Source organism: Microtus oregoni, unplaced genomic scaffold (genome assembly GCF_018167655.1).
Source record: "Microtus oregoni isolate MIOR12 unplaced genomic scaffold, Mior012 000002F_ref0000024, whole genome shotgun sequence".
Lineage (NCBI taxonomy): Eukaryota > Metazoa > Chordata > Mammalia > Rodentia > Cricetidae > Microtus > Microtus oregoni.
Genome location: NW_024543061.1, coordinates 6,757,066 through 6,771,320, shown reverse-complemented (window position 1 = coordinate 6,771,320; position 14,255 = coordinate 6,757,066). Strand labels below are relative to the sequence as shown.

Sequence of the window (14,255 nt, the reverse complement as noted above, 5' to 3'; positions counted from 1 at the left end):
GTGATACATTGTAACTTTTTTTTGGTGTTCTTTTGTTTTCTTTAGATAGGGTAGTTCTAAAGACAGAGGGTAGATATGGAGGGACGGGGAGATGAGTGGGATTAGGATGCATGATGTAAACTTCACAAGGAACTAATAAAAAATACCTCACATTTAACACTGTATATGAAGCTGAAAGATGGTGAAACAATGGGTCCCTAGCAGACTCCATATAAAAAAAAATCAACTCAAAATAGGTCCAAGACTTAAATATAAGAGCTGAAGGACAAAATGTTTCGGGGAAAACAAAAGGACCTTGGTCTGGTGATGGAGGAAGGTCACTGGTTAAATAAAAAGAAACTGCTTGGCCCTCATTGGTTAGAAGATAGGTGGGAGGAGTAAACAGAACAGAATGCTGGGAGGAAGAGGAAGTGAGCTCAGACTCCACAGCTCTCCTCTCGGGAGCAGACGCCTCAGGGAGACGCCATGCTCCCAGCTCCCAGGCAGACGCACGTGATGAAGACGCGATGAAGCTCCGACCCAGGATGGACATAGGCTAGAATCTTCCCAGAAAGCGCACCTAGGGGCACTATACAGATGATTAAAAATGGGCTAAATTAATATGTGAGAATTAGCCTAGAAGAGGCTAGATAGAAATGGGCCAAGCAGTGATTAAATGAATACAGTTTGTGTGTTGTTATTTCAGGCATAAGCTAGCCAGGCAGCCGGGGTGCTGGGGACGCAGCCCAGCCACCCTTATTACTACAGTCTGGGCAACAAATTTTATATATAACATGAAATATGACAAAATTCTGAAAAATATAAAATGAACTTAACATCAAAATCTCTATGCATAGAGTATTATCAGAAAAGCAGAAAGAATACTTCCAGAGTGAAGTATTTATTTGAAATAAAATATTTGCATGTCATGCAAAGTTTTTATCCAGGACTTTACATAGAATTTTTACAACTCAACAAGAAAAAGCCTAAGTAGGTAATTTTAAAATGAGCATTTGAGCAAATACTTCTTCCCAAGACAGAAAAATATCCAACAAGCACATAGACACTTAACTTCATTAGAATTTAGGGTAAAGTCCAAACCTAGTGAGATACTTCACACTTAGCAGGATGGCTAAAACAGAAAAAAAAAAGCAAAAACAGGGGAAAATGTACTCAAAGATGGGGAAAAAAAAACCCATGAATTCGTATACAACCCTGACAGGAATATAACATGGTTCAGCTCCTATGACTAACAGGATGTATAAACCACACTCAAGGACGGCCTCATGCCCAGCAGTAGAGGGCCAACTCAAAAGGAGTTTGGTGACATTTGTGGCATGTTTTATCTACTAATACTTTTTGAGGCATTTTTATTTTACTTGTCTTTTGCTTGTATATTATGTTTTCCAATTTGTGGATTGTGTGTGTGTTTTTTATTTTGTTTTTTATTGGCTTATTTGTTTGCAAGAGGGAGAAGTAGAGATGAGGAAGAGGGGGAGAGAAGGCATGAAATTGGATGGATGGGAAGGTAGGAAAGATCTTAGTAGAGATGAGGGAGGGAAAATCTTGATCAGAATATGCTATATGAAAAAGTATTTTCAATTAAAATAGAATAAAAACTCAATTATTACACAGTCCAGAATTTTCACACATGCACCCAAAAATGAAAATAGGTACTCAAACAAATTCATTTATGCCTGCCTGCCACAGCCAATATGTAAAAACAGCAAAGGCAGAAACACCAGGTGACTACCAATGGACAGATGGGTAAGCACACGTGATAAGTCAAGAGAACAGGGTATCATCAGCCATGGAAAAAGATGTTCTGCAAATGCATGCCACACTGTCCTAGGAAAGGGAAATTTAAAAAAATATAAAAAAGGCAGACTAATGATCGTTGGGGACTAGAGGAGCTGGGGAAAACATTAATGGGGTTGATTTTCTATTTTGGTGCAAAGAAAAATGCTTTGCTGCTGGATAAATATGATTACACAACAAGGATAATGTACTAAATGCCACCAAATTACATATTTTAAAATGGCTAATTTATCTTAAACAAGCACTTCACAGTCAGGAAGATGACTCAGCAGTACTTGTTGCAAAGCTTTAGGATCTAAGCTTCACCCCCAGGACTCTGTTAGTCAGGATTCTCTATAGAAACAGTAGGTGTGCCAGGTGGTGGTGACACACACACCTTTAATCCCAGCACTCAGGAGGCAGAGGCAGGCAGATCTCTGTGAGTTCAAGGCCATCCTGGTTTACGAGCGCTAGTTCCAGGACAGGCTCCAAAGCTATGTGAAATTCTTTCTTGAAAAGATTGAAAAAAAAAAAGAAAAGAAACAGTACATGGTGTGTGTGTGTGTGTGTGTGTGTGTGTGTGTGTGTGTGTGTGTGTATGTATGTCTATGTGCTCTGTCTCCTGTGGAAATGCCAAATCTCAGCAGTCCCAGTTTGGGGCTAGAGTCCCTCGAAGTCCTAGAGAGCTGCTACTTTTCAGTCTACGCTGGAATTATGAAGAAGTAGGTTCTGGTACAGTGGCAGGACAGGTGGACAAGAAGAATGGAGTAAGCAGGCAAAAAGCAAATGCTTCCTTCTTCCATGTCCTTTTATGTGCATTGTCACCTGAAGGGGTGGCCTAGATTTAGGGTGAGTCCTCCCACTTCAAATAATATAAGGAAGAAAAATTCCTCACAGGTATCCTCAGGGGCTTTGATTTTAGTTAATTCCAGATGAAATCAGGATGACAAGCAAGATTAGCCAGCACAGGACCTGATGTGGGATTCTCTTTTGTATACTGTAAATATGTTTTATTACCATTGGTTAATAAAAAGGCTACTTTGGGCCTACATCAACACAGAATAGAGCAAGGCGGGAATTTCAAGACCATATAGAGAAAAGAAGGCAGAGTCAGAGAGATGCCCATGTGTCTGTCAAAGGAGGCAGATGCCATGTTGCTCCCCAAGAAGCAAGAGGTAACAAACCACAAGCTTTGTGGTAAAATATAAAATAATAGAAATGGGTTAATTTAAGATATAAGAGCTAGCTAGCAGTATGCCTGACTGATTGGCCAACCAGTGTTGTAATTACCATCATTTCTATGTGATTATTTCAGGTCTGGGCGGCCAGGAGTGAACAACACTCTGTCAACACAGGACCTACATGGCAGAAGGAGGGAATGGAGTCCCACAGGTTGCTCTCTGACCTCTACACCCACACCATGGGGCACATGTGCCTACACAGGCATGCAGACACATAAAGTCTGTTAAGAAATTTTATAACTTTTTAAAAAGATTTCAAAATATCATGTCAAAGGTGCCCAGGGGAACACACTGGACATCTGAAGTGATGAGAAAGGGTGAAGGCTCCAGCTGCTGGTAGGCATGGAAATTTAGAGGAAGTGTCCATATGGCACTAGCAGACTGTTTCAGGCCTGAAACGGTTATCTGTGTAGTTGTACAACCAAGGCACTTACATAGGCTTTGTCTCTATACAAGAATTAACTAACTGAAGTTACTGAGCTAGCTCCAGTTCAGGACCATGCTCTATCTGCGTGCATTTCTCTTGCTACAGGTGGGTTTTCCTGAAATGTGCTGGAGAGGAAGGTATTTTATGAGTAAACGCGTGTTGCTGCTTTAGCCTCCAGCGAGCTCTCACAGGATGGGGAAAGGTCTTGCGTTTGTCAGTTCCCGTTCACAGGTACTCCTTGCACCATATGGTCCCTGCTGCGACATGCCAGTGGGATGACACTCTTGGGTAAATTCAGCATTTACAGTGAATTTACAGAGCTGCTTCACACATTACTACTTCAGTGTTTCTTCTCATACCAGCTTCCACTGATGCTCTTTTTTTATATTTATTTGTCAAGAACAAGCCTTCTCTAACACTTGGGTTGATCAGATGACGTAAACATTGGTAGAAAATAATCATTTCCCCCATCAATGTTCTTATTAAATTTACTAAGAACAGTAGCACTCTGTCCTTTCAAAATTAATGTGAAACAGTTATGTCAAATTATTTCAGTTCAATTCAATGATTCAAAATAGAAAATGTCTTAAGTAGCATTATTTAACAGAAATAAATTTATAGACATATTCTAAAAATTCAGCTTGTATTTAACATCTGAATAGCTAAATATATTTTTTACATTCTGATTTTGAAGAACAATTTCAGACACATACAATATATTTTCATCATACTCCCTATTGGTTCAACTGTCGCTAACTCATCAAAGATTGGGGCAGACACTTGAGTTGCCTCCAACTATCCCATATTTACACTCTGGAAGAACAACAGCTCCTTGGAATGAAACATTGGAAGATAACCTGATGAAAAGCCCAGTTTATTTGCTGCTAGTAAACCATAATGAATAAAATATGATTGTACTGAATGTGCAGACCAGAGTTAAAAGCAGCAGAAGGCACCGATCAACTCACAATACAAACACATGTGCAGGTACAGACAGTCCTCCTGGTACTGCAGAATACCAGGGGAGAGAAAAGAATTGCAACTCACGTCACACTGAAAAGGCTTTTCTCCTGTGTGTGTCCTCTTATGCTCATCCAGGCCCCGCTTCTGGCTGAAGGCCTTGCTGCACTCTGAGCACTGGTATGGCTTCTCCTGCAGGTACAGAAACAGAGAGCACCAAGAATGTCAGTGGATGAGTGGATCAGCTGCTAAACCTCCACAGAAAGGCGAGTCTCAAGATGGAAGACACCGTGTTCGAGATGTGCAGGGAAGAGCTGAGCTGCTTCAGGCCTCATGAGAAACACTAATAATCATTCCTGGACATTGTAATTTAGTTGAAAGTGAGCAACAAAGGCAGGACAGTGTCTGTTCCACTAATACCTTGGGCACTGTGATTCAATTTTTAATTATTTATTTTAGCTTAGAGGCACCATAACATTTTCCTATGGCATTTTGGGTATTGTCACCTAAGAAAGCCAAGGATCCCTCAGCTAAATGATGCAACTACTATAATCTCTGGACTGAATATGTCAGAATCAAAATTTCTATGCAAGTTGAAAGATTAATTTAAAAAGCTAGAAAGTACCTTTGATTGGTGTATTTTAATCTTGATTACAAAACATTTTTCTTCCTGGTATAGAGTTCTTTTTATTAAAACTAAGAATATTTCTAAGTGAGTCTTTTCTTGTTTTTCTGCTATAGGCTCTTCTGTATGCTTCTCAAAAGGGAGAAAAGTGCCCACATTTCCTATTCACCTAAAGGACTCCAATCTATAGAACAGCAGGAAGAGCAGGAAGAGAACATACTGGAGATTTCCTGACCCAGCAAGTCTCCTAAATGATAGGCAGAAACAAGTCCTTATAGAGAAACAGGTAAATCATGCATTCTTTCTGAAAAAAGAACCTGCATCCATTTCTTACTAACTTCTCATTACTCCTAACCTGCTTCATTGCAAACACATCAATCTTCACTAGTAAAGCAAAGGTAGACAAGAGCCCAGACTGGATGCTACGGGCACAGTGTGTGATGCCAGGAGATATGTGTTCCTGTTCCCACCCCTTCCTCTGAGAACTGAGTAGTCTTCATTGTTCCAGGAACATTCCCTAGTATACGTAGCCCTCCCCTTCCTGTGAAACAAGAATTCATGAATACAACCAAGAGCACAAGGGAATTATAATTTTACTCTCTAATCTCTTCTCCTTAGGTTCACTGAGGACCACAGTGGTTAAGACAGTTACACAGAGACTGTCAACAAGGAACCATGTGATAGTGAAAGCTTAGGAAGGCATAAGATGCTTTGACTTCTGTCAAGTTAATAGACTTAAGGCTGAATGATCTCCTGCCTTCCCAAGGACATAAATGAAACAACTTATAGACCTATGTGGCTAGAATATAAAAGCATGTTCTCATACCACTTGCTATGATTTGGGTTAGTCCTCATAAGAGTCCCATTGGCGGTACCACTTTTGAGCAGAGGTAGCAGGTGGAAGGGAATTAGGTGACTGGGGGTATTCCCTGAATGAATGTAAAGCTCTGCTTTCTTCTTCCTTTCTTTCTGTTTCCTAGCCTCCATAAGGTGAGCAGCTGTCTTCATATGTGCTCCATGTGACAGGCTCAAAAGCAGCAAGGTCAAGCGACTGAAGCTCTAACACTGATAGCCAAAATTAACCTTCTCTCCTTATAAGCTGATTATCTCAGGCATTTGTTGGAACAACAGAAATACTGTCATGTTTGTGACCATCCTGCCACTCTGAGATAAGAAACTCATCCACCGTGTTGTCTCACAATCTCACTGCACTTCTTCCGTTGTCTGATGCAGGGATCTTAAATATGAGCACACGATCGGGTACAACAGCATATCTTGGAAACTGGTTTCAATGTCCTCATGGAGAAATATATAAAATAAATCACACATTCTGACTCATATGCTAGATTTAACTAGACATCATGATTAGGTTCTTGATTTATACTATTTCTGAATGATTAACCACTCTATTTGAGAAATGTCCTGACCTTTGTCACTGTGACCTGGGAACCAATCCTAACTGGAGGCAATCTATTTATCAGCTAAACTAATCCATGAGTGGCAGAATTAATCAACCATCTAATTAGTCTACTCTAATCAAACAACATCTGGCATAGCTCATCCAGAAGGCGGCTGTATGGAGCTCTGTGTCTGACACCTTGCCTATTGACAACACAACACCAGTTGTGAGTCATTGACACCCTTCTATACAAAGAAACAGCAACTTAACTCATAAAGATTTTCTAACAGCTCTCAATATCATTTAGGAAAGCTGTGGACAAACAGTGTTTTTTGATAGAATTTGTTGGGAATTCCTCCTTTGAGAAAAAAACGTATTGAGGTCCCCCACCTCACACACACACACACACACACACACACACACACACACAAAGGCATGTTAAGACATAAAAGTTATCTTCCGTTTCAAATTAATTTCATTTTCCAGATTATAGTATTTTATATTAATGGCTTTCCATGTTTAAAGGTTAGGAAAATGATGAATTTTCCTAGACGATCCTATCTTATTACTTTTCTTGTCTGTGATTATGTATGAACATGTATGTATCTTTTCACGGGTGTGGGTGCATATGTGTATATGTGAAGGTCAGAGATTGATGCCTATGTCTTCTTTCTTTCTTCTCCACTTTATTTACTCAGGAGGGGTCTCCTGTTGATCTGGAGCTTACAGATTTAGGCGAGTCATCTTGCGGTTTCCTCCTCCCTAGTGCTAAGATCATTAACCAGCTACTGAAACTGCCTGAATTTTTATGTGGCTGCAGGGAACCAGAACTCTGGCACTTACATTTACAAATCAAGTGCTTTATAGATGGAGTCATCTCCTAGGCCCCAGTTCTTATTTCTAAACTTAAAACTCATCTTAAAAATTTCCTGGGTTACAGTGGTGCACAGCTGTAATTCTAGCACGTGGGAGGTGGAAGCAGAGGATCAGGTTCAAGGTCATTCTCAGCTACAAGGAAAGTTAGAGACCAGTCTGGACTGCATAAGGCTGTTTACAACATAAAACAAAACAAATAAACAAATAAAATCAAATAAACAAATGAGAAGTTTCTCTTTAAGTGGCACAAATATTGCCATGCAATTATCTAGGCCAGTGAGATAGCTCAGTGGGTAAAGAAACTTTCCATTAAGTCTGACAACCTGAATTTCATCCCCAGAACACATTCCCACTACTGTGCTGAAACACAAATGCTCAAGCATGCCCACATATACACAAATATAGATTTAAAATTCTCAGAGCATGGACTTGATACAGATTTCTTAAACATGAAATGTTTATATACCCAGAAAACTTCCAGTCCCTCCTTTTTTTCCAGCAGCCCTGGTGTTGGTTAACCTTGTAGACAAACCATCGTGTACAAGAAAGTGAGACTTTGTTAACTTAAGTGCTGAATTACATTTTTAAAAGGAAATGGAGCAAATTTTACCTTTTAATCTCATGTGAAAAACACTGTATTAATGTGCAGTATGAAATATGAGGCCTATAGTGGGCAGACAACATATCACCAGATTAACTCTTTCTATCCGGGACCATAACAAGACCCATCTACCAATCCTTCTGAAGATAACACACAGAGAAGCCTGAACCACCACATTAGTTTAGGTCAAACTTCCTTAATCTGGAAACAATTGAAATTTAGGGCCAGGTAATTCCTGGGAGAAGAGATGTCCTCAGTATCGACTAGATGACAGCTGGATATGGTTCCTCACCAAATCTCCAAACATTGGTTCAAGTCCCTGGAGGAGGGCAAAGCACAAAGGTTCTACAGTATGCTTTGGGGGCTTTATATACTGAAAGACAACAGTTGTTGCAGTCTGTTGAAGAGCGGTCATTTAGAAAAGATAATATAAATTCAATACCTGGAGAAGTTATGCATCTGAACATCATCACAATGCCAAAATGTTGTGATGTGACACTCCTCAGATTGTCTTCGCCTGTCACAATGAGCCACCACTGCTTTTGAGGCACACTTGGAACTGTGTGGACTTACCATAAAACTGTCTTTGCGGATAGGATGCCTATAATTCAATTTTATCATTATCTAGGAAAACAAATGATGCCCATGCTAGAATATACTCAAAGGCTTAAATTTCATACGGTTAGGAGATTAAATAAGGCAAAACTACTTGTCTGATGGGGCTGACAACACATGGGAAGGGGGAATTCATTACTTGATTCTCTCTGTTTCTATAAGTCTAAAATTTCTGTATAAAAGTTAAAAGACTTAAAATACTGTTTTTATGTTATTCTAAAACTTGAAACATCACAACCTTCCTTCTTCCAAGGTCATGCCTTTCTCTATTGAGGGGAACTAATTATATTTACTATTTACTATATATCAAGATAATGGACCTTGTAAACATCAAGTCAAACTCGCTATTTAGAGGTAATTCCATGATCTGGTGTTGGGCTCGACAGCCATGCAATCTCAGCCTGGTAGGCAGTTGTTTTCCAAAACCTGGGCCTGAATGTTGAAATATGGAGCCTACAATGTGCAGGCCACATGAAACCGGGTTGACTCTTTCCAGCCTTGACCGCAGCCTTGACCAGTCCTTCTGCAGCGATGTTTGGGGTATCTGGTGCAAGGCTAGTATGTGTGTTTCCCATGGCACTTCATACCACAGCTCCTCCATGACCTGCAGTAATCTCAACCATTGACCACAGGTCAGCCTTGACCAGTGCCCTCAATGTGGCAGACTCAAACTCTGGTTTCTTTAGTGAGATTGTGTGGACAAGAGATTACTACTGGGTTCCATAAAATATCAAATTTGTACAGAATCAGAGCTGCAATTTATAGGAGGGTTTGTCAGTGTGGTCCCTCTAGTTTCTATTACAGCAAACAGGGCAGATCTATAGCCTGCAGAGCAGCTGGTCATATATCTAACAGCTCCTCTTAATGGCCCATTTGTGAGAACATACACACCACCGGCTGCACACAATCAGGGTGTGCTGAGCCTCCCTCTACAAGCAGCCCTGCCGAGCAAGCTCTCACAGATGTTTACAGCTTCTCTGGGTTTTTACTCATGCCTTATTTTTTATAGTCAGTGTGGTCGTTCAACATATGACAAAACACACCCTTGGACTAGTAAACAAAGCACCTAAATATTACAACTCACAGGGAAGCCTTTGAGAGCAAGGAGAATATTTAAAGCAGGTTTCTACACAGCATATCCATAATTGCTTCTGCATTGTAGCTAATGGGAAACACATTACATATAAGCCAGGAGAATGAATTGCAAAATCCACATATAGGAAACTAAAAATAAGCACAGTGAATACAATCTAACTTTCATATAAAAATGTTGTAAGGAGACACCTGATCCATTTCTGATTAATTTCTTCTGTGGTTCATGCAATAATTTGTAAAATAAGTGGGTAGCCAGAAAGTCCGATTACATGCACAGAGGGGGTACAGGAGCTTATCAGGCATAAAACAAGCAAGAAGCACGCAAACTACTTGAATGTGCTTTGCTGGAGCTACATGCATGACTTCAGTTTGTTGCTGGAGCAGCAAGACAACCTGCAGCAGAGAAAACACATACCTCACTCCTTCCTGATCGTGGACCACGGTATTTCACCATGCCTAATAATTCAAGTTGCCTTGGAATCTTTTAAATAAATAATTGCTGTGGAATAATCCTCTTGTACACTGTAAAGATTTGCCACTTGAATTGGTTTGATAAAACAGTGATTGACAAGTAGCCTGGCAGGAAGCATAGGTAGGGCAACCAAACTAAGGATGATGGGAAAAAGTGTGGAGTCAGAGTGACCAGCTAGATGCAGCCGGAGCAGGAGATGTCATGCTAACAAAGGTACTGCCATGTTGCAAAGTGTAAATAAAAAAATGGGTTAAGTTACAATGTAAGAGCTGTTTAGTAATAAGAATGAGCTATTGACCAAGCATTTATAAGCCTCTGAGTCAGTTAATTGGGACCAGATAGTTGGGACAGGAAACATCCTTGTATATTTGGTACTTCAGTGTGTGGTTGAAATTTCCACATAAGACCTGATAAAGCTTTAAAAAAGATTTTAAACACACATAAACAGAGTCAAACTAAACTTCTTGGTAACCACTACTGATAAATATTTGATTATAAAAGCTGTTAGATTAAACCAACCTATATATTTTAAAAATATCTTGACTCCAAAGTTTAAGTAAAAAGATATTTTACTTTGGAAAAGAGGGTCTGCTTTTTCTCTAGTGGCAAGCAAAGGCATAGCTTCTTTAAGAGACAGCTTCCTTAACTCAGCGTTAGTGGCAAAAAGTGGGAGGCTCTTTTAAGGAGCCCTGTTACCTAACACTTGAATGGGGTTCATGAGCAGTGGGTGGCATACTACTTGGTAGCAGTGTGGATCCAGAAACTTCCTAGAGTTGGAGCAGTGAACATAGCTCCCAAGCTAGCAGTAAACATACCTCCACCATAAGACTTCCTCTCAAGGAACCAAGGAATGCGATGGAGCCAGATGACAAAGTTTCTGGTTTGGTCTTAGTCAGTTCAGCTTTTTAAAGACTCATGGGGTCAGAAAAAGATAGAGATATGCAGTAAACACAGATTCAGGGGGGGGGGGTCCTGTAAACAGTTTACAGTGCTTTAAAAATATATCTATATCTATTTATCTATATCTAGGCTTGGGAGAAAAAAGAAATAGGTAGAAAGAGTCCTTAAAAAGGAATAGAGTAATAAAAATTATAATATACAACATAAATATGGAAAATACACAGAATCTGAATTGTGTATATTATTGTGTTGTCTTTAATTCTTTTAACTAATACAGGAAAATGATAACTGCTGAGAAATATTTCATTATAAAAGCTGCTAGATTAAACCAACTTAAATATTTTTAAAATATTTTGACTTCAAATTTTCAATAAAAAGATGTTACTTTGGAAAAAAAGGGTCTTCTTTTATTTCTCCAGAAAATTAAGAACTCTGAATTCATTCTGGGTTAAGAAAAATCAGGTTTAATTGAGGAAATGCCCCTGAAAAATCTCTAATAAAAATGGATGGCCCAGATGATCCAATGTTTCAGAATGCCTCTGCTGCAGTTTCCTCTGAGTTTTGCATCCAGAACTCCTTCAAGGATGCTGGATGAGATGATTCAGCCTTCCAGAATACTCTAAGACTTGACCATAATCCTAAATTATCTCAGAGTCCCCCAAAGATTACCAACACCCCCAATCAACAGGAAGTAGTCTAGAAAACTATGTCCACACTCCCAAAAAATGGGTTATGGATATTTATTTTCATTTAAGGGGGTTGGTTACAAGTTGTTATTGGTAATGGTCAGGGAAAAAGTGAAGTATAGAAATAGGATATAAGGATAGATTATTGTATCCACTTTAATCCCAAAACCAACTATTAATTTTCCATTTTAGATTGGTATGGATTTTGTTCTATTGATACAAATTTTAAATTAATTTAGTTATATTGTATACATTTTCTACTCTTCTCTAGGTTATTATGTCTATGCATCTCATTTAAAATATAATACATGATTAAAGAATACAGGTTAAGAGTCATCTATAATACTCAAATTTATAGTCATGTTAGGTCATACACAGATATATTTAGATAGATGGTCTTCAAACACTTCGAAGACATACAGAATATGGCATCTAATATGCTTAATAACCTAAGGATTTTCATGATGGTGAGACATGGTCTGACAATACCAATCTGCTTCAGAGAAGATGATGGGCATTGGAGAACTCAGTATAGAGTTTTTTACCAGCAAAAACTAACCATGGGGACAAAGAAACTTCCCTTGCCTCAATTATTGTCCAAACTGGACTTACAGGATATAAAAAGTAAAAAGGTGACTGCTGAAATTTGCCAGGACAAGGTAGGAAAGTCCTTTAGATTTCTCTGCTTTACAGGAAAGTCTGTCAGATATTCTAGACCAGCAGGCCAGAGTTGGATACTCCAAAATTACAGAGGAATGTCAGGTGACTGTCCAGGCAGCTGAGGTTCCTATCTTTAGGTAACATTTTACCCTTTTGGGGTCTTTGATGGATTTGAAGACTGGATAGTTATAGTTATGATTCTTTAGTTATGATAAAAGATAAATGAGGTGGAAAACTGATGTGGGATTGATTCCCCTCTGTATGCTGTGAATACCATTGGTTAATAAAGAAACCGTCTTGAGCCTGTGATAAGGTAGAATAGAGCTAGGCAGGGAAAAATAAACTGAATGCTGGGAGAAAGGAGGTGGAGTCAGGGATATGCCTTGGAGCTGCTGCCAGACACAGACATGCTGAAACCTTGCAGGTGGTAAAATATAAAATAATGAAGATGGGTTAATTTCAGATGTAAGAACTAGCTAGCAATACACTTAAGTAATGGGACAAGCAGTAATTTAATTAATGTAGTTTCTGTGTGGTTATTTCAGGAGTCTGGGAAGCCAGGAAATGAACAAGTGGCCTCCATACAACACAAAACTTTAGATTCAAAGATAACAGAATATTTTCTCTAATTTTTCCAGATACACATAGACTGGATATTTTAACTGTAATTCTTACTTGCTGAGTGTTTTGTTGTATATAATCTTACTATGTTAAATTAAAAACCTTTCTTTTTAATTAGACAGAAAGGAAGAAATGTTGTAGAATAATCCTCTTGTACACTCTGACGATTTGTCACTCAAATTTGTTTAATAAAATGCTGATTGGTCAGTAGCCAGGCAGAAAGTATAGGTGTGGTGAATAAACTAAAGATGAGAGGAAAGAGAAGGATGGACTGATGATTTGCTAGCCAGATGCAAAGGGATCAGGAGATGAATGTGCCATGCTAATAAAAGTACCACCATGTTGCAGAACGTAAATAAGAAATGTGGGTTAATTTAAAATGTAAGGGCTAGTTAGTAATTAGCCTGAGAAATTGACTGGGCATTTATAAGTAATATTATGCCTCTGAGTCTGTTATCTGGGAGTGGGAGGTCAGGACAAGAAATGTCAGTTTACAACTACTACCCTCTGGAGTCCACTCTCAGAAAGCATCATTCACTGAACTGGACATGGCTAGGCACTGATGCTTTAGAAGTTCCCAAGGTGCTGTCAAGTGCAGTCATGAGGGAGAAGCTGCGATCTGATCCGTGCTCCTGTAAGGGCATCCTAGAAGGCTAACTGAGCAGCAACAGTGGAAGACAGGCCTGTTGGTCCCCTCCTGTTCTTATGCTCCTCTCACACTGCTCTGTAACTTTCCCTTTGGGCTGCCTGTTTCAAACTAGCTGGCAAAGGGATAGAAATACTTTAAAAGCTCCACTCCACTAAATTGTTAAGCAATACTTGGAATATGGTTATGCTCTCTTTACAGATGAAGAAACGTTAGTTTAAAGCTATGCCAAAGGTCACAGAGTCAGGCAGAGAGGACAGAATTCACCACAAGTTCCACTCTAAGACCCAAGACCATTGTACTACATGGCTGCTTGCAGCTCACAAAACTCTTTCCTTTCTCTCTGGCCCTGCGAGCAGAGCTCCATTCTGTTGAGTATCACCTTTATCTGGTTAGCTACTCTGAAGGAGGAAGATGGTCCCCAGCTCAAGTGAGGCATCTGGTCAGGCTAAGCTTCAGCCCATGCTTGTTTAAAAATTGGAATCAACAGAAGAGCTTCAAAAATGCTGATGCCTGTAGCCTACTCCCAGGGAAAGAAGATTTCCTACTGGGGTTGTGTGCCCAGGGCTTTGTTATTTTTAAAGGATTTCTGATGCTTTTAATTAGACATGTTGGGGAATAGCTGAGAAAGGTCAAGATGGCTTTTTTACTGCTG

General features: G+C 39.4%; 1 protein-coding gene across 1 annotated transcript in view; it reads right to left on the bottom strand.

Annotated features, from left to right (window-relative positions):
* Prdm5 (PR/SET domain 5) overlaps window positions 1–14,255 on the bottom strand; it is a 155,550-nt gene that overhangs the window by 6,672 nt on the left and 134,623 nt on the right. The window contains exon 14 of the mRNA XM_041641533.1: window positions 4,492–4,596. Coding sequence (XP_041497467.1) covers window positions 4,492–4,596 — 105 coding nt within the window. The remainder of the gene's footprint in view (window positions 1–4,491; window positions 4,597–14,255) is intronic.